The sequence below is a fragment of the Mytilus galloprovincialis genome, chromosome 3 (genome assembly GCF_965363235.1).
Source record: "Mytilus galloprovincialis chromosome 3, xbMytGall1.hap1.1, whole genome shotgun sequence".
Taxonomy (NCBI): Eukaryota; Metazoa; Mollusca; class Bivalvia; order Mytilida; family Mytilidae; genus Mytilus; species Mytilus galloprovincialis.
The window spans coordinates 125,517-151,629 of record NC_134840.1 but is presented as its reverse complement, the minus strand read 5'-3'; the positions used below and the strand labels follow the sequence as shown (position 1 = coordinate 151,629).

The following is a 26,113-nucleotide window of genomic DNA, read 5'->3' as shown; positions in this document are numbered from 1 at the left end:
ATGGATATGTTTCAAACCCCTGTCCTTTTCATGAAAGTGACCTACCAAATAAGAATTTGTGCTGGGTTTTTAATAACATGAGCGACACGAATGGTGCCATATGTAGAGTTGAATCTGCTAACCCTCGTCAAAGTCCACTGCCCTCGTTAAAATTACTACCTTGAACCTAACACTAACACTTACCTTGACCCTAACCCAAACGCTGACCAAAAAAAAACAAAAAAAAACAAATAGAAACGTGTTTACAGAGAGGTCGGAAAGTGCGGCCGTACACTTCAGTCAATCCAATAACCATAACCTGACCCTCTACCCTCCAAAACACGAAGTTTTAGTGAAAAACTCAGTTCAGTATTTCATACACGGTGATAAGACAAATTACATTCCATGTCTTATCGTACCAGGGATACGGGTTGATCAGCCTTTTCGAGATGACCATCTTAATCGGTACAAACATGTTTGAACTTAATTGTTATATATACAATAAACAATTGATGTATTTTCCTCTTTTTTTTCTTTATTTGTTCTACAAAATATAAATACTAACACAACATTTTTAACAGAATATAATAGTGTAACCCGTTTAAACAAAAACAAAAATAGACATGCCTCATAGAAAAAAAAGTTCAAAAATATAACCGCTCTGAAATCATTCATTGTCCATATTCGTTGAATAACAATTTCGACTCAATTGCAACGTCTCATACACTTGTTCGTGTTCCCACTTCTCATTCAGTGTTAATATGCTCCTCTCTGTCATGTCTTCTCTCCTGAAAGGTATATAAAAGGGCTAATGTTATTTTATATAATTGTTTTATTTATTATGGAATGAAACCTATTTTTGTCCTTTGCATTACTATATTAAACAATTGTTACAACTATATCTGATGACGTCTTCGAGCCGTTATTGTCTGTAATATAACATTTATCTGCGAAACAATGTCATTTGCTATTTTGGTGCATTCTTCTTTAAAAGAATACATTTTTATCGATTATTATTATAATACTAACCATCCATTAAGTTTCTGTCTTTTCTGTTTTGATAGTGCTTTCGTTAAACTTTGGTACTGCAAAAGGAATGCTGTGTTGTTAAGCAGAAAATGACATTTTGTTCAAAACGTGATGCAAGTATGTTTGTTTTGTTCATACTTTTAACGACAAAATTATTTTTATGTCTACCTGTACGAATTTCAAACGCGCATTTTTACACCAGCAATGAAAACCTTCTTTCCTTGACGGGTAGACTTTATATACATAAATTAAGTGGTACAAGAAAAGCAAAATGAGTATGTTAATTTTGATGTATGCCTTTTTGTGATTCTTCGTTACATTTGTTGTTTTTATAGTGATATTAAGATGATAACACAATAATGACTGCTGTACCCCTATTTTTGACATTTTTACTCTTTGAGTATGTTTGTTTTGTTCATACATCGTTGACAATGTAATGGAATTTGATGCGACTGTCATACAAGTGAGAGGTTTAGCTAGCAATAAAACCAGGTTCAATCCACCATTTTCTACATTAGAAAATGCCTGTACCAAGTCAGGAATATGACAGTTGTTATCCATTCGTTTGATGTGTTTGGACTTTTGATTCTGCCTTTTGATTTTGGATTTTCCTTTTGAATTTTCCTCGGAGTTCGGTATTTTTGTGTTTTTACTTTTTTCTTTCTAATAGCATCTGTATATGAGATGAATTGAAAAAGACAAATTTGGTATACGTATAAATTTGTTTGCAATTAAGATGAGAAGTTCGCAGGTATATATTTAAAACTGATTTTGACATTCATGTGGGTTATCAGTAAATCTTCTGTTTATAAAAAAACTCTAAGCATTTGTCAAATATCACGATCACCACTTGATCCAAAAGACAGCTATTTTTTCAAAATATACTATACGTACTTTTAATATCTTTTATAACCTCTGTTGAATTTCTTCCTATAAAAAAAAGCGAAGTTGTTAGTATCTTGTATTGTTTTATACACGTCAAGTTAATATACGGGTCATGTACTACAGGTATATTTCATATGTACTTACTTTTTAGTTTCCTTTTTTCTGGTATAATTTGATGCGAGTGACTGTTCTGCCTGGGCGAAATTGGTGACCAATTGGTGGGGTCAAGGCAGAGCTTGGCAATAACTGTAGAAATAAAGTAAAATATAAGAATAAGGAATAAAACGTACGATGGTAACGATAAAGAATTGATTTTTGTAAACAGTTTCTTCAAAACAAGTACATAAAAAAGTAAGCCAAATAACGAAATATGTATGGATTTTCTATTAAAGGCTCATAAACATACGTAGACATATATGCAATTCAAGTTTACCTGAAGATGCTGTAGGGGTTAATCCTAACTCTTCGAGTTCTATTTCCATCTCTTGCAATTCATTCTCATTACCATAATAATCATTTTCATCCATAAGTTCTGTGCGCATTCTACTTATTTGCATATGCTCACTTTTTGTTTTGCCTCTTAATTCACCTGCCTGAAAGAACATATAGTGTTTATTATATCACATACTTATAGTATATAAGGAGTATGTTCTTTGGATTGTTTTATGATTTGAGTACATATGATATTTTTTTCCTTTAGTTATATATTTTTCATTTTACAGATAAAATGTTAAATATAATATAAATAAACCCAGAATTCTTCCTCTGACTTTCCGTATGTTACCGCCTTTTTTCACTTACCATCTTTGTCAACTGTGTTAAACTTAATGTCTTAGGTGCGCCTTCATTTTTGTCATCAGTCAGATTGCCATATTCATTATATTTCTTATCATTTTCGATTTGTCTATCATCAGATCTTTTGACAACACTTTCGTTCACGGTTCGATGATATATCTGGCCTTTAATCTCACTGTTTACTTCTCCTCCTATTTCATGTATCTGAATAAAAATAATATATGTTTTTTTTTATCACTTCATCCAATATATTAAGTACTTTTGTTTTGTTTAACCAACTATATTATGTTTTATAAATATAAAAAGCTGAAATCTGTCAATAAGTATTCTGCAATGTCTGACTCAACTGTTTAGTTAACTATATTTTCATCCAATTTTCAATATATCCATAAGATTTCTGTTCCTTAACCTCATTTGTCTGCAAGAGATGAAACTTATTATGTTTAGCCGCCTTATCTGAGGTTAGGGTTAGGGTTTTATGTGTGTGATTGTAGTTTTTCATGATGTAAGAAGGGAATGAGTGCAAATAAGAAAACTCTCCTTAGATTTTTTAAACTAAACCATTATATGTCACAAAGAATGGTCTTGAACACGAAATAGCCTGTGCTCATACTGAACATTAACAGAAACAGTCTTATCTACAAAATAACACTTTTTTGGACCACATCAACAATCATAAAGAACCAAACATCAGGTTCCTGACATAGGACTGGTACATATACAACGTTTATTAGAATATGAATAAACCCATTACTGTCCGTATGTTTCTGCGTTTGACCTACCATGTTTAATGACGTCTCAAGTGTTTCTAATTTTTTGCCACCATTCAGATTGCCATGTTCACTATCTTTCTTTTCATTTACGTTTTGCTTAACGTCTTTCTCATCAGATCTTTTGTCAGCACTTTCATATACTGTTTCATGAGATATATGGTCTTTGTTAGCTGCAAAGAAATCATCTTAATCAAACTCGAACAAACAAGGCATATAAAAACACAACATAAAAAACTTACAAGTTAACCTCGCAATGCTTGTCACAACATTTCTTCACATTTTATTAAGACATTTCAACTAACAAGCTGAGGTTATGAAGAATTTTGTGTCGTGTCCACTTATATTTTATATGAAATTAGAGATAACTTTTCCACAGTATTATTACTATAAGTTCTTAAATTTAAAAGTTTGCTATTACAATACTTATTAATATAACACAAGTATTATTATTATAAGTTCTTCAATTCAAAACTGAGTAATGCAACAGAAAGAAACGAACTTATTTACCATTCTTTAATTCTGAAATAGTTCTTTGCAAATTGATATTCCCAGTGTTTATATCTCCTTTTAGTTCATGTACCTGAAAGAAAAAAAAACACACGTTATGTGTTATCACTTCATTCTATATGCTATCTGCTTTTACTCTACGTATTTTTCAATTTTTACCTTACAACTTGTTGTAAATGTGTTTTCATATATTTTCAATATTTACATAAGTTGTCTCTCTTTTTAATTTCATCGCCTGCAGGAGACTTATTATGTTCAACCACCTTATCTATTTTTTTTATCGTAGTAGTTCCCAGATTATTTTCCCTGTTTTACTTACCACTTGTGCCAACTGCGTTTTCATCCCATTTTCCATTTCTTAAAAAGATATTCAGTACATTTATGATTGAAAGAATAACATAATGTACGACTTTTTTTACAAATAAATGGATGAAAAGAAATATAAAAACTGACCTTCTCACAGTGTCTGATTACTTTTATAAATTTTCCTTTTGATGTGAAATGTGTCGTGCAGAAGCAAAAAGTCTTCGTCCCGAAGATGAGGATTGATGAACTGTTTGGGATGTATCTAAACATTTAATAAGTAACTGTTGTAAAGTTTACACTGATATAAAAGAACAAATGTTCGTACAAAAAATGGTTCGAGACGTCCATTGGCTTATGTACAATGGTACAATATCTTGGTGTTGGAAGTGTTAAGCCATTAAAGTACTTAATAATATAAAATTGCGGTAGTAATTGGTTAATTATATATATTATCTAACTGTGTAGGTACAAGACGCGAAATGTAAATTGTCTTTCTTCCGATGTATGAAAATATTGTACTGCCTTACTGTTACAAAGCTTACCCTTACATAAATGACCGATTTTGTATACAAATAATCGTTCAAGATGTCAATAGGCGTATGTACAATGGTACAATATGTTGGTGTTGGAAGTTTGCCATTACAATACTTATTAATATAACACATGTATTATTATTATAAGTTCTTCAATTTAAAACGAAAATCTGAGTAATGCAACAAGAAGAAACCAACTTATTTACCATCCTTTAATTCTGAAATAATTCTTTGCAAATTGATATTCCCAGTGTTTATATCTCCTCTTAATTCATGTACCTGAAAGAAAAAAATACACGTTATGTGTTATCACTTTATCATATATACTATCTGCTTATACTCTACGTATTTTTCAATGTCTATCTTACAACTTGTTTTAAATGTGTTTTCATCTAATTTTCAATATATACATAAGTTGTCTCTCTTTTTAATTTCACCTGCCTGCAGGAGACTTATTATGTTCAACCATCTTATCTAATTTTGTTTATCGTAGTAGTTCCCAGATTATTTTCCCTGTTTTACTTACCACTTGTGCCAACTGCGTTTTCATCCAATTTTCCATTTCTTAAAAAGATATCCAGTAAATTTATGATTGAAAGAATAACATAATGTACGAATTTTTATACAAATAAATGGATGAAAAGAAATATAAAAACTGACCTTCTCACAGTGTCTGATTACTTTTATAAATTTTCCTTTTTATGTGAAATGTGTCGTGCAGAAGCAACAAGTCTTCGTCCCGAAGAAGAGGATTGATCAACTGTTTGGGATGTATCAAAACATTTAATAAGTAACTGTTGTAAAGTTTACACTGACATACAAGAACAAATGTTCGTACAAAAAATGGTTCGAGACGTCCATTGGCTTATGTACAATGGTACAATATTTTGGTGTTGCAAGTGTTAAGCCATTAAAGTACTTATTAATATAAAATTGTGGTAGTAATTGGTTAATTATATGTATTATCTAACTGTGAAGGTACAAGTCGCGAAACGTAAACTGTCTTTATCGTGGTGCATGAAAACACTTTACGGCCTTACTGTTACAAAGCTTATACTAACCTAAAATGAACGATTTTGTATACAAATAATCGTTCGAGACGTCAATAGGCTTATGTACAATGGGACAATATATTGGTGTTGGAATTGGAAGTGTTTGCCATCACAATATTTATTGATATACAATAGTAATTAAATAATTATATGTACATTGATTTTTTGTCGGGATGACAATGTCCTCCCGGATGCTTAATATGAGATCAAGTAATGGAATAAAACTATTGTGTTGGGTGGGAAGTTTTTTCCAAACCTTCACACTTTAAATTGACTGTGTTACCCCAAATATTAATGGACGAGATGATTTATACAACACTAGTTTAAGACGACAATTGGTCTATGCACATTAAAAATAACAAGTAATTGATCAATAAGACACACAATGTCAATTGTCCATCTAGTGGTGGAAGAAAACATTAAATTGACTTTGTAACCCCGAATATTAATGGACGAAAGTAAATATAAAAACTGACCTTCTTAAAGTGTATGAAAAGCCTCTTTTTTATATCTTTTTGAAATTTGTCTTTATATTTGTGACAAGTTTCGCGCGAAAGCATAAATCGTCGTCCCGCAGATACGGATCGATCAACTTTTCGGGACGACAATTTTGGTCGGGACGACAATGTCCTCCTTGATGCTAACTATGTGATCTCAAGTAATGGAACAAAACTGATGTATGGGGTGGGAAGTGTTTGCCAAACCTTAACACTTTAAATTGACTGTGTTACCCCAAATATTAATGGACGAAATGAATACAACACTAGTTTAAGACGACAATTAGTCTATGCACATCTATGTACATTAAAAATAAAAAGTAATTGATCAATAAGACACACAATTTCAATTGTCCCTCTAGTGGTGGAAGAAAACATTAAATTGACTTTGTAACCCCGAATATTAATGGACGAAAGTAAATATAAAAACTGACCTTCTTAAAGTGTATGAAAAGCCTCTTTTTGATATCTTTTTGAAATTTGTCTTTATATTTGTGACAAGTTTCGCGCGAAAGCATAAATCGTCGTCCCGCAGATACGGATCGATCAACTTTTCGGGACGACAATTTTAGTCGGGTCGACAATGTCCTCCTTGATGCTAAATATGTGATCTCAAGTAATGGAACAAAACTGATGTATGGGGTTGGAAGTGTTTGCCAAACCTTAACACTTTAAACTGACTGTGTTACCCCAAATATTAATGGACGAAATGATTTATACAACACTAGTTTAAGACGCCAATTGGTCTATGCACATTAAAAATAAATAGTAATTGATCAATAAGACACACAATGTCAATTGTCCCTATCATGATGGAAGACAACATTAAATTTTTGTCGGGACGACAATGTCCTCCCGGATGCTAAATATGTGATCAAGTAATTGAACAAAACTGATGTATGGGGTGGGAAGTGTTTGCCAAACCTTAACACTTTAAATTGACTGTGTTACCCCAAATATTAATGGACGAAATGATTTATACAACACTAGTTTAAGACGCCAATTGGTCTATGCACATTAAAAATAAAAAGTAATTGATCAATAAGACACACAATGTCAATTGTCCCTCTAGTGGTGGAAGAAAACATTAAATTGACTTTGTAACCCCGAATATTAATGGACGAAAGTAAATATAAAAACTGACCTTCTTAAAGTGTATGAAAAGCCTCTTTTTGATATCTTTTTGAAATTTGTCTTTATATATGTGACAATTTTCGCGCGGAAGCATAAATCGTCGTCCCGCAGATACGGCTCGATCAACTTTTCGGGACGACAATTTTGGTCGGGACGACAATGTCCTCCTTGATGCTAAATATGTGATCCCAAGTAATGGAACAAAACTGATGTATGGGGTGGGAAGTGTTTGCCAAACCTTAACACTTTAAATTGACTGTGTTACCCCAAATATTAATGGACGAAATGATTTATACAACACTAGTTTAAGACGCCAATTGGTCTATGCACATTAAAAATAACAAATAATTGATCAATAAGACACACAATGTCAATTGTCCCTCTAGTGGTGGAAGAAAACATTAAATTGACTTGGTAACCCCGAATATTAATGGACGAAAGTAAATATAAAAACTGACCTTCTTAAAGTGTATGAAAAGCCTCTTTTTGATATCTTTTTGAAATTTGTCTTTCTATATGTGACAATTTTCGCGCGAAAGCATAAATCGTCGTCCCGCAGATACGGATCGATCAACTTTTCGGGACGACAATTTTGGTCGGGACGACAATGTCCTCCCGGATGCTAAATATGTGATCAAGTAATGGAACAAAACTGATGTATGGGGTGGGAAGTGTTTGCCAAACCTTAACACTTTAAGACTATGTTACCCAAAATATTAATGGACGAAATGATTTATACAACACTAGTTTAAGACGCCAATTGGTCTATGCACATTAAAAATAAAAAGTAATTGATCAATGAGACACACTATGTCAATTGTCCCTCTATTGGTGGAAGAAAACATAATTGACTTTGTAACCCCGAATATTAATGGACGAAAGTAAATATAAAAACTGACCTTCTTAAAGTGTATGAAAAGCCTCTTTTTGATATCTTTTTTAAAATTTGTCTTTATATATGTGACAATTTTCGCGCGGAAGCATAAATCGTCGTCCCGCAGATACGGATCGATCAACTTTTCGGGACGACAATGTCCTTTCGGATGCTTAATATGTGATCTCAAGTAATGGAACAAAACTGATGTATGGGATGGGAAGTGTTTGCCAAACCTTAACACTTTAAATTGACTGTGTTACCCCAAATATTAATGGACGAAATGATTTATACAACACTAGTTTAAGACGCCAATTGGTCTATGCACATTAAAAATAAAAAGTAATTGATCAATAAGACACACAATGTCAATTGTCCCTCTAGTGGTGGAAGAAAACATTAAATTGACTTTGTAACCCCGAATATTAATGGACGAAAGTAAATATAAAAACTGACCTTCTTAAAGTGTATGAAAAGCCTCTTTTTGATATCTTTTTGAAATTTGTCTTTATATATGTGACAATTTTCGCACGGAAGCATAAATCGTCGTCCCGCAGATACGGATCGATCAACTTTTCGGGACGACAATTTTTGTCGGGACGACAATGTCCTTCCGGATGTTTAATATGTGATCTCAAGTAATGGAACAAAAACTGATGTGCTGGGAGTGTTTGCCAAACCCTAACACTTTTAAATAACTGTGTTACCCCCAATATTATTTAAGGATTTATACTAAAAAATGACGATTGGTCTATGTACAATAGAAATAAAAAGTAGTTTAAAGACACGCAATGTCAGATGAGTGAATAAGTAATGCATCAAAAAATTATCTTCGGACAGCGACAAACCTCAATACGCTTTATTGAAACACAATCTACTGTGATGGGCAAATAATTGTTCGAGACGGCAATTGGCCTATATACAATACGAAATATCGTATAGTTTAGAAAAAAGACACGCAATGTAAACTGTCTTTCTTACAGTGTGTAACATATGCAACTGGCTTGCTATTTCAAAGTTTACCCTAACATAATTGGACAAGAACATATATAAATAAAACTGACCTTATCTTTGTGCTGGACAAACTTATACTGAAAACTTTTTTAAAATTTTCCTTTTTATGTGACAATTATCGTACGGAAGCATAAGTCGTCGTCCCGCAGATGCTGGACGATCAGCTTTTTCGGGACGACAATCGTAATCGGGACGACCAGCTGGTTCGGGACGACAATCGTAATCGGGACGACCAGCTGGTTCGGGACGACAATCGTAATCGGGACGACCAGCTGGTTCGGGACGACAATGTCCCCTGGATTCTATGAAGATTAACAAAAAAATTTCTTCGCACAGTGTATGACAAACTTCAACACTCTTTATTGAAACAAATCATCCATCTTTTAGATATTCAAATACTCCTTCGAGAGGTCAATTGGCTTATACAGAATAAGAAATATTAAGCAGTAAATACTCAACACACGCAATAAAAACTGTTTTGCTTGCAATGTAAGAACATATATCAATTGACTTACTGTTACAAAGAGTACCCTAACATAAATGGACGTATGTTATTTGAATCTTGTCATACACCGCAAAAAGGTCAACTTACATTACGTGTCTTATTCATTAAGTACTATATAAATTTATTGCACATAAATTATAGGCGTTCCGAATTTTTAAAATTCTTTCTTTTCTTTATTTATCAAGTTATTTATTAATCTATTTATTCATTTCTTTATTTTAATTGTTGCGCTATATATTCCTTTTTATAAAATGTTATTTTTTCATTCTAAATTATGTCAATAAGGCAGCAACCATTTGATTTTCTGGGGGGGGCCATGGGTTTTTTTTCTGGACAATTTTTTTTTTCGCCAGTGGCGAAAAACAATCTATTTTTTTCGCGACAAGTCAAAAACAATTTTTTTCTTTCAATTTTAGCATTACATATAGTGGCAGCTGAGGGTGAAACAAACTGAACAAAATAGAGATAGTACACTTTAATTTTTTTGATAACTTTTTCAAATCAACTTGGATGTTCTTCAAACTTTGCAGCTATCTTACATATATATTAAGCTTACTGAATCCCATGTCAATTAGTTATTTGTTGTATTGCTGTAAAATTTAAGAATTTAAAGTTATCTTGGTATAAAAAAAGCTAGGATTTGCAATTCGGAGAAAATAGAGATAGTACACTTTAATTTTTTTATTAACTTTTTCAAATCAACTTGGATGTTCATCAAACTATGCAGCTATCTTACATATATATTAAGCTTATTGAATCCCATGTCAATTAGTTATTTGTTGTATTGCTGTAAAATTTAAGAATTAAGTTATCTTGGTATAAAAAAGCTAGGATTTGCAATTCGGACAAAATAGAGATAGTACACTTTAAATTTTTTAATACCTTTTTCAAATCAACTTGGATTTTCATCAAACTATGTAGGTATCTTAGATATTTATTAAGCTTACTGAATTCCATGTCATTTAGTTTTTTGTTGTATTGCTGTAAAATTTAAAAATTAAATTACTCTGGATCAAAAAAGCTAGAATTTTCAGTTCGAACAAAATGGACATAGTACACTTTAATTTTTTTAATAACTTTTTCAAATCAACTTGGATGTTCATCAAACTATGCAACTATCTTACATAAATATTAAGCTTACTGAATCCCATGTCAATTCGTTATTTGTTGTATTGCTGTAAAATTTAAGAATTAAAAAGTTATCTTGGTATAAAAAAGCTAGGATTTGCAATTCGGACAAAATAGAGATAGTACACTTTAAATTTTTAATAACTTTTTCAAATCAACTTGGATGTTCATCAAACTATGCAACTATCTTACATAAATATTAAGCTTACTGAATCCCATGTCAATTCGTTATTTGTTGTATTGCTGTAAAATTTAAGAATTAAAAAGTTATCTTGGTATAAAAAAGCTAGAATTTGCAATTCGGACAAAATAGAGATAGTACACTTTAAATTTTTAATAACTTTTTCAAATCAACTTGGATGTTCTTCAAACTTTGCAGCTATCTTACATATATATTAAGCTTACCGAATCCCATGTCAATTAGTTATTTGTTGTATTGCTGTAAAATTTAAGAATTAAAGTTATCTTGGTATAAAAAAGCTAGGATTTGCAATTCGGACAAAATAGAGATAGTACACTTTAATTTTTTTAATAACTTTTTCAAATCAACTTGAATTTTCATCAAACTATGTAGGTATCTTAGATATATATTAAGCTTACTAAATCCCATGTCATTTAGTTTTTTGTTGTATTGCTGAAAAATTTAAAAATTAAATTACTCTAGGTCAAAAAAGCTAGAATTTGCAGTTTGAACAAAATGGACATACATGTAGTACACTTTAATTTTTTTAATAACTTTTTCAAACAACTTGGATGTTCTTCAAACTATGCGGCTAACCTATATATATATTAAGCTTACTGAATCCCATGTCAATTAGTTATTTGTTGTATTGCTGTAAAATTTAAGAATTTAAAGTTATCTTGGTATAAAAAAGCTAGGATTTGCAATTAGGACAAAATAGAGATAGTACACTTTAAATTTTTTAATAACTTTTTCAAATCAACTTGGATTTTCATCAAACTATGTAGGTATCTTAGATATTTATTAAGCTTACTGAATTCCATGTCATTTAGTTTTTTGTTGTATTGCTGTAAAATTTAAAAATTAAATTACTCTGGGTCAAAAAAGCTAGAATTTTCAGTTCGAACAAAATGGACATAGTACACTTTAATTTTTTTAATAACTTTTTCAAATCAACTTGGATGTTCATCAAACTATGCAACTATCTTACATAAATATTAAGCTTACTGAATCCCATGTCAATTAGTTATTTGTTGTATTGCTGTAAAATTTAAGAATTAAAGTTATCTTGGTATAAAAAAGCTAGAATTTGCAGTTCGAATAAAATAGAGATAGTACACTTTAATTTTTTTGATAACTTTTTCAAATCAACTTGGATGTTCTTCAAACTTTGCAGCTATCTTACATATATATTAAGCTTACTGAATCCCATGTCAATTAGTTATTTGTTGTATTGCTGTAAAATTTAAAAATTAAAGTTATCTTGGTATAAAAAAGCTAGGATTTGCAATTCAGACAAAATAGAGATAGTACACTTTAATTTTTTTAATAACTTTTTCAAATCAACTTGAATTTTCATCAAACTATGTAGGTATCTTAGACATATATTAAGCTTACTGAATCCCATGTCATTTAGTTTTTTGTTGTATTGCTGAAAAATTTAAAAATTAAATTACTCTAGGTCAAAAAAGCTAGAATTTGCAGTTTGAACAAAATGGACATAGTACACTTTAATTTTTTTAATAACTTTTTCAAACAACTTGGATGTTCTTCAAACTATGCGGCTATCCTATATATATATTAAGCTTACTGAATCCCATGTCAATTAGTTATTTGTTGTATTGCTGTAAAATTTAAGAATTTAAAGTTATCTTGGTATAAAAAAGCTAGGATTTGCAATTCGGACAAAATAGAGATAGTACACTTTAAATTTTTTAATAACTTTTTCAAATCAACTTGGATTTTCATCAAACTATGTAGGTGTCTTAGATATTTATTAAGCTTACTGAATTCCATGTCATTTAGTTTTTTGTTGTATTGCTGTAAAATTTAAAAATTAAATTACTCTGGGTCAAAAAAGCTAGAATTTTCAGTTCGAACAAAATGGACATAGTACACTTTAATTTTTTTAATAACTTTTTCAAATCAACTTGGATGTTCATCAAACTATGCAACTATCTTACATAAATATTAAGCTTACTGAATCCAATGTCAATTCGTTATTTGTTGTATTGCTGTAAAATTTAAGAATTAAAGTTATCTTGGTATAAAAAAGCTAGAATTTGCAGTTCGAACAAAATAGAGATAGTACACTTTAATTTTTTTGATAACTTTTTCAAATCAACTTGGATGTTCTTCAAACTTTGCAGCTATCTTACATATATATTAAGCTTACTGAATCCCATGTCAATTAGTTATTTGTTGTATTGCTGTAAAATTTAAAAATTAAAGTTATCTTGGTATAAAAAAGCTAGGATTTGCAATTCAGACAAAATAGAGATAGTACACTTTAATTTTTTTAATAACTTTTTCAAATCAACTTGAATTTTCATCAAACTATGTAGGTATCTTAGACATATATTAAGCTTACTGAATCCCATGTCATTTAGTTTTTTGTTGTATTGCTGAAAAATTTAAAAATTAAATTACTCTAGGTCAAAAAAGCTAGAATTTGCAGTTTGAACAAAATGGACATAGTACACTTTAATTTTTTTAATAACTTTTTCAAGCAACTTGGATGTTCTTCAAACTATGCGGCTATCCTATATATATATTAAGCTTACTGAATCCCATGTCAATTAGTTATTTGTTGTATTGCTGTAAAATTTAAGAATTTAAAGTTATCTTGGTATAAAAAAGCTAGGATTTGCAATTCGGACAAAATAGAGATAGTACACTTTAAATTTTTTAATAACTTTTTCAAATCAACTTGGATTTTCATCAAACTATGTAGGTATCTTAGATATTTATTAAGCTTACTGAATTCCATGTCATTTAGTTTTTTGTTGTATTGCTGTAAAATTTAAAGATTAAATTACTCTGGGTCAAAAAAGCTAGAATTTTCAGTTCGAACAAAATGGACATAGTACACTTTAATTTGTTTAATAACTTTTTCAAATCAACTTGGATGTTCATCAAACTATGCAACTATCTTACATAAATATTAAGCTTACTGAATCCCATGTCAATTAGTTATTTGTTGTATTGCTGTAAAATTTAAGAATTAAAGTTATCTTGGTATAAAAAAGCTAGGATTTGCAATTCGGACAAAATAGAGATAGTACACTTTAAATTTTTTAATAACTTTTTCAAATCAACTTGAATTTTCATCAAACTATGTAGGTATCTTAGATATATATTAAGCTTACTGAATCCCATGTCATTGAGTTTTTTGTTGTATTGCTGTAAAATTTAAAAATTAAATTAATCTAGGTCAAAAAAGCTAGAATTTGCAGTTCGAACAAAATAGAGATAGTACACTTTAATTTTTTTGATAACTTTTTCAAATCAACTTGGATGTTCTTCAAACTTTGCAGCTATCTAACATATATATTAAGCTTACTGAATCCCATGTCAATTAGTTATTTGTTGTATTGCTGTAAAATTTAAGAATTAAAGTTATCTTGGTATAAAAAAGCTAGGATTTGCAATTCGGACAAAATAGAGATAGTACACTTTAAATTTTTTAATAACTTTTTCAATTAATTTGAATTTTCATTAAACTATGTAGGTATCTTAGATATATATTAAGCTTACTGAATCCCATGTCATTGAGTTTTTTGTTGTATTGCTGTAAAATTTAAAAATTAAATTAATCTAGGTGAAAAAAGCTAGAATTTGCAGTTCGAACAAAATAGAGATAGTACACTTTAATTTTTTTGATAACTTTTTCAAATCAACTTGGATGTTCTTCAAACTTTGCAGCTATCTTACATATATATTAAGCTTACTGAATCCCATGTCAATTAGTTATTTGTTGTATTGCTGTAAAATTTAAAAATTAAAGTTATCTTGGTATAAAAAAGCTAGGATTTGCAATTCGGACAAAATAGAGATAGTACACTTTAAATTTTTTAATAACTTTTTCAATTAACTTGAATTTTCATTAAACTATGTAGGTATCTTAGATATATATTAAGCTTACTGAATCCCATGTCATTGAGTTTTTTGTTGTATTGCTGTAAAATTTAAAAATTAAATTAATCTAGGTGAAAAAAGCTAGAATTTGCAGTTCGAACAAAATAGAGATAGTACACTTTAATTTTTTTGATAACTTTTTCAAATCAACTTGGATGTTCTTCAAACTTTGCAGCTATCTTACATATATATTAAGCTTACTGAATCCCATGTCAATTAGTTATTTGTTGTATTGCTGTAAAATTTAAAAATTAAAGTTATCTTGGTATAAAAAAGCTAGGATTTGCAATTCGGACAAAATAGAGATAGTACACTTTAATTTTTTTAATAACTTTTTCAAATCAACTTGAATTTTCATCAAACTATGTAGGTATCTTAGATATATATTAAGCTTACTGAATCCCATGTCATTTAGTTTTTTGTTGTATTGCTGAAAAATTTAAAAATTAAATTACTCTAGGTCAAAAAAGCTAGAATTTGCAGTTTGAACAAAATGGACATAGTACACTTTAATTTTTTTAATAACTTTTTCAAACAACTTGGATGTTCTTCAAACTATGCGGCTATCCTATATATATATTAAGCTTACTGAATCCCATGTCAATTAGTTATTTGTTGTATTGCTGTAAAATTTAAGAATTTAAAGTTATCTTGGTATAAAAAAGCTAGGATTTGCAATTCGGACAAAATAGAGATAGTACACTTTAAATTTTTTAATAACTTTTTCAAATCAACTTGGATTTTCATCAAACTATGTAGGTATCTTAGATATTTATTAAGCTTACTGAATTCCATGTCATTTAGTTTTTTGTTGTATTGCTGTAAAATTTAAAAATTAAATTACTCTGGGTCAAAAAAGCTAGAATTTTCAGTTCGAACAAAATGGACATAGTACACTTTAATTTTTTTAATAACTTTTTCAAATCAACTTGGATGTTCATCAAACTATGCAACTATCTTACATATATATTAAGCTTACTGAATCCCATGTCAATTCGTTATTTGTTGTATTGCTGTAAAATTTAAGAATTAAAGTTATCTTGGTATAAAAAAGCTAGGATTTGCAATTCGGACAAAATAGAGATAGTACACTTTAAATTTTTTAATAACTTTTTCAAATCAACTTGAATTTTCATCAAACTATGTAGGTATCTTAGATATATATTAAGCTTACTGAATCCCATGTCATTGAGTTTTTTGTTGTATTGCTGTAAAATTTAAAAATTAAATTAATCTAGGTCAAAAAAGCTAGAATTTGCAGTTCGAACAAAATAGAGATAGTACACTTTAATTTTTTTGATAACTTTTTCAAATCAACTTGGATGTTCTTCAAACTTTGCAGCTATCTTACATATATATTAAGCTTACTGAATCCCATGTCAATTAGTTATTTGTTGTATTGCTGTAAAATTTAAAAATTAAAGTTATCTTGGTATAAAAAAGCTAGGATTTGCAATTCGGACAAAATAGAGATAGTACACTTTAATTTTTTTAATAACTTTTTCAAATCAACTTGAATTTTCATCAAACTATGTAGGTATCTTAGATATATATTAAGCTTACTGAATCCCATGTCATTTAGTTTTTTGTTGTATTGCTGAAAAATTTAAAAATTAAATTACTCTAGGTCAAAAAAGCTAGAATTTGCAGTTTGAACAAAATGGACATAGTACACTTTAATTTTTTTAATAACTTTTTCAAACAACTTGGATGTTCTTCAAACTATGCGGCTATCCTATATATATATTAAGCTTACTGAATCCCATGTCAATTAGTTATTTGTTGTATTGCTGTAAAATTTAAGAATTAAAGTTATCTTGGTATAAAAAAGCTAGGATTTGCAATTCGGACAAAATAGAGATAGTACACTTTAAATTTTTTAATAACTTTTTCAAATCAACTTGGATTTTCATCAAACTATGTAGGTATCTTAGATATTTATTAAGCTTACTGAATTCCATGTCATTTAGTTTTTTGTTGTATTGCTGTAAAATTTAAAAATTAAATTACTCTGGGTCAAAAAAGCTAGAATTTTCAGTTCGAACAAAATGGACATAGTACACTTTAATTTTTTTAATAACTTTTTCAAATCAACTTGGATGTTCATCAAACTATGCAACTATCTTACATATATATTAAGCTTACTGAATCCCATGTCAATTCGTTATTTGTTGTATTGCTGTAAAATTTAAGAATTAAAGTTATCTTGGTATAAAAAAGCTAGGATTTGCAATTCGGACAAAATAGAGATAGTACACTTTAAATTTTTTAATAACTTTTTCAAATCAACTTGAATTTTCATCAAACTATGTAGGTATCTTAGATATATATTAAGCTTACTGAATCCCATGTCATTGAGTTTTTTGTTGTATTGCTGTAAAATTTAAAAATTAAATTAATCTAGGTCAAAAAAGCTAGAATTTGCAGTTCGAACAAAATAGAGATAGTACACTTTAATTTTTTTGATAACTTTTTCAAATCAACTTGGATGTTCTTCAAACTTTGCAGCTATCTTACATATATATTAAGCTTACTGAATCCCATGTCAATTAGTTATTTGTTGTATTGCTGTAAAATTTAAGAATTAAAGTTATCTTGGTATAAAAAAGCTAGGATTTGCAATTCGGACAAAATAGAGATAGTACACTTTAAATTTTTTAATAACTTTTTCAAATCAACTTGAATTTTCATTAAACTATGTAGGTATCTTAGATATATATTAAGCTTACTGAATCCCATGTCATTGAGTTTTTTGTTGTATTGCTGTAAAATTTAAAAATTAAATTAATCTAGGTCAAAAAAGCTAGAATTTGCAGTTCGAACAAAATAGAGATAGTACACTTTAATTTTTTTGATAACTTTTTCAAATCAACTTGGATGTTCTTCAAACTTTGCAGCTATCTTACATATATATTAAGCTTACTGAATCCCATGTCAATTAGTTATTTGTTGTATTGCTGTAAAATTTAAGAATTAAAGTTATCTTGGTATAAAAAAGCTAGGATTTGCAATTCGGACAAAATAGACATAGTACACTTTAATTTTTTTAATAACTTTTTCAAATCAACTTGAATTTTCATCAAACTATGTAGGTATCTTAGATATATATTAAGCTTACTGAATCCCATGTCATTTAGTTTTTTGTTGTATTGCTGAAAAATTTTAAAATTAAATTACTCTAGGTCAAAAAAGCTAGAATTTGCAGTTTGAACAAAATGGACATAGTACACTTTAATTTTTTTAATAACTTTTTCAAACAACTTGGATGTTCTTCAAACTATGCGGCTATCCTATATATATATTAAGCTTACTGAATCCCATGTCAATTAGTTATTTGTTGTATTGCTGTAAAATTTAAGAATTTAAAGTTATCTTGGTATAAAAAAAGCTAGGATTTGCAATTCGGAAAAAATAGAGATAGTACACTTTAAATTTTTTAATAACTTTTTCAAATCAACTTGGATTTTCATCAAACTATGTAGGTATCTTAGATATTTATTAAGCTTACTGAATTCCATGTCATTTAGTTTTTTGTTGTATTGCTGTAAAATTTAAAAATTAAATTACTCTGGGTCAAAAAAGCTAGAATTTTCAGTTCGAACAAAATGGACATAGTACACTTTAATTTTTTTAATAACTTTTTCAAATCAACTTGGATGTTCATCAAACTATGCAACTATCTTACATATATATTAAGCTTACTGAATCCCATGTCAATTCGTTATTTGTTGTATTGCTGTAAAATTTAAAAATTAAAGTTATCTTGGTATAAAAAAGCTAGGATTTGCAATTCGGACAAAATAGAGATAGTACACTTTAAATTTTTTAATAACTTTTTCAAATCAACTTGGATTTTCATCAAACTATGTAGGTATCTTAGATATATATTAAGCTTACTGAATCCCATGTCATTGAGTTTTTTGTTGTATTGCTGTAAAATTTAAAAATTAAATTAATCTAGGTCAAAAAAAGCTAGAATTTGCAGTTCGAACAAAATAGAGATAGTACACTTTAATTTTTTTGATAACTTTTTCAAATCAACTTGGATGTTCTTCAAACTTTGCAGCTATCTTACATATATATTAAGCTTACTGAATCCCATGTCAATTAGTTATTTGTTGTATTGCTGTAAAATTTAAGAATTAAAGTTATCTTGGTATAAAAAAGCTAGGATTTGCAATTCGGACAAAATAGAGATAGTACACTTTAAATTTTTTAATAACTTTTTCAAATCAACTTGAATTTTCATTAAACTATGTAGGTATCTTAGATATATATTAAGCTTACTGAATCCCATGTCATTGAATTTTTTGTTGTATTGCTGTAAAATTTAAAAATTAAATTAATCTAGGTCAAAAAAGCTAGAATTTGCAGTTCGAACAAAATAGAGATAGTACACTTTAATTTTTTTGATAACTTTTTCAAATCAACTTGGATGTTCTTCAAACTTTGCAGCTATCTTACATATATATTAAGCTTACTGAATCCCATGTCAATTAGTTATTTGTTGTATTGCTGTAAAATTTAAGAATTAAAGTTATCTTGGTATAAAAAAGCTAGGATTTGCAATTCGGACAAAATAGAGATAGTACACTTTAATTTTTTTAATAACTTTTTCAAATCAACTTGAATTTTCATCAAACTATGTAGGTATCTTAGATATATATTAAGCTTACTGAATCCCATGTCATTTAGTTTTTTGTTGTATTGCTGAAAAATTTAAAAATTAAATTACTCTAGGTCAAAAAAGCTAGAATTTGCAGTTTGAACAAAATGGACATAGTACACTTTAATTTTTTTAATAACTTTTTCAAACAACTTGGATGTTCTTCAAACTATGCGGCTATCCTATATATATATTAAGCTTACTGAATCCCATGTCAATTAGTTATTTGTTGTATTGCTGTAAAATTTAAGAATTTAAAGTTATCTTGGTATAAAAAAGCTAGGATTTGCAATTCGGACAAAATAGAGATAGTACACTTTAAATTTTTTAATAACTTTTTCAAATCAACTGGAATTTTCATCAAACTATGTAGGTATTTGAGACAGCATGTTTTAAAATATCTGAATATGAAACCAGTAGAAGAATATTAATAAAATACAAGAAGTAGTGTCACTTTTTATCGAGATCAATATCAATATTACTAACCTGACTCTTCTAAAGCTATCAATTTAGTGAAATTATTCATCCATATTGGCAAAAAGAACAGAATTTAAATGTTGTTGTATAATTTTCTAGTTAAATAGAAAATAATAGCATCTTTATTTTATGCGACATCAATTTTTTTTTTCTTAACTTAAATTTCTTCGATTAATGTCTAACAAACCAATCTGAAGTTTAAAAAGTAGTCAATTATCAGACCAGTTCAAGAATATAAAGAAACACATAATTTTATCACTTTTTAATGCTTTTAGCTTAAATATAAGTAACATAAGACTACTAGAACTTTCATTTTTTGTAAATCTTTTCTTCCTAAGTGCTTCAATAACAGAATGATAATGCTGTTGTATAATATTCTAACAGAATTAAACATTACAATTTGAGACAGCATGTTTTAAAATATCTGAATATGAAACCAGTACAAGAATATTAATAAAATACAAGAAGTAGTGTCACTTTTTATTGAGATCGATATAAATATTACTCACCTGACTCTTCTAAAGCTATCAATTTTAGTAAATTTATTTCTCTGTATTGGCTAAAAGAACAGAATTTTAATGTCGTTGTATTATTTTCTAATAAATAGAAAATATTAGCATCTTTATTTTATGCGACAACATTGTTTAAAATTTCTTAACTTAAATTTCTTGTCATTAATGTCTAACAAACCAATTTGAAGTTTAAAAAAGTAATCAATTATCAGACCAGTTTAAGATTATTTAGAAACAAAAGAAATTTTGTCACTATTTAATGCCTTTAGCATAAATATAAGTAAATTAAGACTACTAGAACTTTCCTTTTTTGTAAAACTTTTCATACTTAGTGCCAAAACTGACACAATGGTAAAGCCGTTGCATAATATTCTAACATTATTAAACATTACAATTTGAAACAGCATGTTTTGAAATAAGTAAATACATGAAATGTGAAATCAGTACAAGAATATTAATAAAATTAAAGAAGTAGTGTCACTTTTTATTTAGATCGATATAAATATTACTCACCTGACTCTTCTAAAGTAATCAATTATCAGACCAGTTCAAGAATATATAGAAACACATAATTTTATCACTTTTTAATGCTTTTAGGTACAGAGTATGAAAAGTGCCTTTGAATTCAACCTTCAATTAGGTGTAGAATGGATTCGAATAGAGATATTTTCTTAAAGTTAACTGTTCCGAAAAAACGAAAAGGCGATATAGAGGATGTAAACTTATTGGTTTTACAAAAGTGTACGGTCGCACTTTCTGACCTCTCCGAAGAAACGTTTGTAGTATATATTTTTTTGTCTTTTTGTCAGGGTTTTAGGTTAGGGTCAAGGTTAAGTCTTAGGGCTAGGTTTTGGAAAGTAACTTTGACGAGGGAAGTTGACGACTGTTAGTCAGGTGTCCTCTTTAATTTCTGTGCATGTCTGCCTTTTTCTTGGACTGCGCATGCGTCAGAAATTTCCAAAAATATATCTAAGTACAGAGAATGAAGAGTGCCTCAGACTTCAATCTTCTAACAGGTATAAAATGAATTTGAAGAGAGATATTTCCTGAAAGCAAACTGTTCCGAAAAGACTAAAAGGCGATCTAGAGGGTGGAACCTTATTGGTATCACTGCAGTGTACGGCCGCACTTTTCGACCTCTCTGAAAAAAAGTTTCTCCTTAGAATTGTTTTACATTGTCGTATTGGGGCGTTTTATAGCTGACTATGCGGTATGTGTTTTGCTCATTGTTGAAGGCCGTACAGTGACTTACAGTTGTTCATGTCTGTGTCATTTTGTTCTTTTGTGGATAGTTGTCTCATAGGCAATCATACCAGATCTTCTTTTTTGTATTTTTATGAAAAAAAAAATTAAGTCAGGGTTTTAGGTTAGGGTCAAGGTTCAATGTTTGAGTTAGGTTCAGGGAAGTGACTTTGACAAGGGTAAGTGAGGTGCCCTTTTCAACTCTGCGAATTTTTGTCCTTTTTATGACTGCGCATGCGTCAGAAATTTCCAAAATATTTCCAGGTACAAAGTATTAAAAGTGCCTCTCATTTCAATCTTCAAACAGGTGTATAATGGATTCGAGTAGAGATATTTTCTTAATGTAATCTGTTCTGAAAAGATAAAAATGCAATATAGAGGATGGAAACTTATTGTTTTTACTCAAATGGACTGCCTCACTTTCCGACCTCTCTGAAGAAACGGTTGTAATATATTTTTTGTCAGGGTTTTAGGTTGGGGTCAAGGTTAAGTGTAAGGGTTAGGTTCAGGGAAGTATCTTTGACGAGGGAAGTTGACGAGTGTGAGTGAGGTGTCCTTTTTAACTTCTGTACATGTCTGCCTTTTTCTTGTAACTGCGCATGCGTCAGAAATTTCCAAAAATATATTCAAGTACAGAGTATGAAAAGTGCCTTTGAATTCAACCTTCAATTAGGTGTAGAATGGATTCGAATAGTGATATTTTCTTAAAGTTAACTGTTTCGGAAAGACGAAAAGGCGATATAGAGGATGGAAACTTATTGGTTTTACAAAAGTGTACGGCCGCACTTTCCGACCTCTCTGAAGAAACGTTTGTAGTATATATTTTTTTGTCTTTTTGTCAGGGTTTTAGGTTAGGGTCAAGGTTAAGTCTTAGGGCTAGGTTACGTCTTAGGGCTAGGTTTAGGAGAGTAACTTTGACGAGGGAAGTTGACGACTGTTTGTAAGGTGTCCTGTTTAATTTCTGTGCATGTCTGCCTTTTTCTTGGACTGCGCATGCGTCAGAAATTTCCAAAAATATATCTAAGTACAGAGAATGAAGAGTGCCTCAGACTTCAATCTTCTAACAGGTATAAAATAGATTTGAAGAGAGATATTTCCTGAAAGTAAACTGTTCCGAAAAGACTAAAAGGTGATCTAGAGGGTGGAACCTTATTGGTATCACTGCAGTGTACAGCCGCACTTTCCGACCTCTCTGAAAAAAAGTTTCTCCTTAGAATTGTTTTACATTGTCTTATTGGGGCGTTTTATAGCTGACTATGCGGTATGTGTTTTGCTCATTGTTAAGGCCGTACAGTGACTTACAGTTGTTCATGTCTGTGTCATTTTGTTCTTTTGTGGATAGTTGTCTCATAGGCAATCATACCAGGTCTTCTTTTTTGTATTTTTATAAAAAAAAAAAAATTAAGTCAGGGTTTTAGGTTAGGGTCAAGGTTCAATGTTTGAGTAAGTTCAGGGAAGTGACTTTGACAAGGGTAGGTGAGGTGCCCTTTTCAACTCTGCGAATTTTTGTCCTTTTTATGACTGCGCATGCGTCAGAAATTTCCAAAATATTTCCAGGTACAAAGTATTAAAAGTGCCTTTCATTTCAATCTTCAAACAGGTGTATAATGGATTCGAGTAGAGATATTTTCTTAATGTTAACTGTTCTGAAAAGATAAAAATGCAATATAGAGGATGGAAACTTATTGTTTTTACTCAAATGGACTGCCTCACTTTCCGACCTCTCTGAAGAAACGGTTGTAATATATTTTTTGTCAGGGTTTTAGGTTGGGGTCAAGGTTAAGTGTAAGGATTAGGTTCAGGGAAGTATCTTTGACGAGGGAAGTTGACGAGTGTGAGTGAGGTGTCCTTTTTAACTTCTGTACATGTCTGCCTTTTTCTTGTAACTGCGCATGCGTCAGAAATTTCCAAAAATATATTCAAGTACAGAGTATGAAAAGTGCCTTTGAATTCAACCTTCAATTAGGTGTAGAATGGATTCGAATAGAGATATTTTCTTAAAGTTAACTGTTCCGAAAAGACGAAAAGGCGATATAGAGGATGGAAACTTATTGGTTTTACAAAAGTGTACGGCCGCACTTTCCGACCTCTCTGAAGAAACGTTTGTAGTATATATTTTTTTGTCTTTTTGTCAGGGTTTTAGGTTAGGGTCAAGGTTAAGTCTTAGGGCTAGGTTACGTCTTAGGGCTAGGTTTAGGAAAGTAACTTTGACGAGGGAAGTTGACGACTGTTTGTAAGGTGTCCTGTTTAATTTCTGTGCATGTCTGCCTTTTTCTTGGACTGCGCATGCGTCAGAAATTTCCAAAAATATATTTAAGTTCATTCTAAGTACAGAGAATGAAGAGTGCCTCAGACTTCAATCTTCTAACAGGTATAAAATGGATTTGAAGAGAGATATTTCCTGAAAGTAAACTGTTCCGAAAAGACTAAAAGGCGATCTAGAGGGTGAAACCTTATTGGTATCACTGCAGTGTACGGCCGCACTTTCCGACCTCTCTGAAAAAAAGTTTCTCCTTAGAATTGTTTTACATTGTCTTATTGGGGCGTTTTATAGCTGACTATGCGGTATGTGTTTTGCTCATTGTTGAAGGCCGTACAGTGACTTACAGTTGTTCATGTCTGTGTCATTTTGTTCTTTTGTGGATAGTTGTCTCATAGGCAATCATACCAGATCTTCTTTTTTGTATTTTTATAAAAAAAAAATTAAGTCAGGGTTTTAGGTTAGGGTCAAGGTTCAATGTTTGAGTTAGGTTCAGGGAAGTGACTTTGACAAGGGTAAGTGAGGTGCCCTTTTCAACTCTGCAAATGTTTGTCCTTTTTATGACTGCGCATGCGTCAGAAATTTCCAAAATATTTCCAGGTACAAAGTATTAAAAGTGCCTTTCATTTCAATCTTCAAACAGGTGTATAATGGATTCGAGTAGAGATATTTTCTTAATGCTAACTGTTCTGAAAAAATAAAAATGCAGTATAGAGGATGGAAACTTATTGTTTTTACTCAAGTGGACTGCCGCACTTTCCGACCTCTCTGAAGAAACGGTTGTAATATATTTTTTGTCAGGGTTTAAGGTTTGGGTCAAGGTTAAGTGTAAGGGTTAGGTTCAGGGAAGTATCTTTGACGAGGGAAGTTGACGAGTGTAAGTGAGGTGTCCTTTTGAACTTTGCGCATGTCTGCCTTTTTCTTGTGACTGCGCATGCGTCAGAAATTTATAAAAATATATTTAAGTACAGAAAATGAAAAGTGCCTCAGACTTCAATCTTCAAACAGGTGTAGAATGGATTCGAATAGAGATATTTTCTTAATGTTGACTGTTCCGAAAAGATGCAAAGACAGAGTAAAGGATGTAAACTTATTGGATTTACTTAAGTGTAAAGCCGCACTTTCAGACTTCTCTGAAGACACGTTTCTGGTTTTTTTGGGGTTTTTTTTGGTCAGTGTTTGGGTTAGGATCAAGGTTAGTGATAGGGTAAGGGTCAGGGTAGTAACTTTGACGAGGGCAGTGGATTTTGAAGAGGGTGAGTGAGGTGCACCTTTTTATCTCTTCCAATATTTGCCCTATTTGCGTATGCGTATGCGTATGCGTATGCGTCAGAAATTTCCAAAAAATATTTCAAAGTACAGAGTATGAAAAGTGCCTTTGAATTCAACCTTCAATCAGGTGTAGAATGGATTCGAATAGAGATATTTTCTTAAAGTTAACTGTTCCGAAAAGACGAAAAGGCGATATAGAGGATGGAAACTTATTGGTTTTACAAAAGTGTACGGCCGCACTTTCCGACCTCTCTGAAGAAACGTTTGTAGTATATATTTTTTTGTCTTTTTGTCACGGTTTTAGGTTAGGGTCAAGGTTAAGTCTTAGGGCTAGGTTTAGGAAAGTAACTTTGACGAGGGAAGTTGTCTTGACGACTGTTAGTTAGGTGTCCTGTTTAATTTCTGTGCATGTCTGCCTTTTTCTTGGACTGCGCATGCGTCAGAAATTTCCAAAAATATATCTAAGTACAAAGAATGAAGAGTGCCTCAGACTTCAATCTTCTAACAGGTATAAAATGGATTTGAAGAGAGATATTTCCTGAAAGTAAACTGTTCCGAAAAGACTTAAAGGCGA

At 30.4% G+C, this 26,113-nt stretch overlaps 2 protein-coding genes across 2 annotated transcripts in view; one reads left to right on the top strand and one right to left on the bottom strand.

Moving 5' to 3' along the window:
• Positions 1-519: 519 nt before the first annotated feature.
• LOC143066276 (uncharacterized) lies at positions 520-5,398 on the bottom strand. The gene is made up of 11 exons (XM_076239270.1): positions 5,334-5,398; positions 5,014-5,086; positions 4,288-4,325; positions 3,969-4,041; positions 3,471-3,631; positions 2,695-2,892; positions 2,327-2,486; positions 2,038-2,139; positions 1,903-1,938; positions 1,009-1,064; positions 520-767 (listed from the first exon to the last, which is right to left on the bottom strand). The coding sequence occupies exons 1-10, from the start codon at positions 5,367-5,369 to the stop codon at positions 1,015-1,017; spliced, it is 927 nt and encodes a 308-aa protein (XP_076095385.1). The 5' UTR covers positions 5,370-5,398; the 3' UTR covers positions 520-767; positions 1,009-1,014.
• Positions 5,399-9,786: 4,388 nt separating this feature from the next.
• Positions 9,787-26,113, top strand: part of LOC143066883 (uncharacterized) — a 99,912-nt gene continuing 83,585 nt past the window's right edge. The window contains exon 1 of the transcript XR_012975769.1: positions 9,787-9,867. The gene's annotated coding sequence lies outside the window, so the exon portion shown is untranslated. The remainder of the gene's footprint in view (positions 9,868-26,113) is intronic.

What these genes read in the sequence shown, in the direction of transcription:
- LOC143066276 (XM_076239270.1), bottom strand. Translation starts at nt 5,369, where the DNA reads ATGGAAAATTGGATGAAAACGCAGTTGGCACAAGTG. An exon ending in AAACGCAGTTGGCACAAGTG is followed by an intron (nt 5,087 to 5,333) that starts GTAAGTAAAACA and finishes TTTTTCTTTCAG; the next exon opens with GTACATGAATTAAGAGGAGA. An exon ending in TAACACAGTTGACAAAGATG is followed by an intron (nt 2,487 to 2,694) that starts GTAAGTGAAAAA and finishes ATGTTCTTTCAG; the next exon opens with GCAGGTGAATTAAGAGGCAA.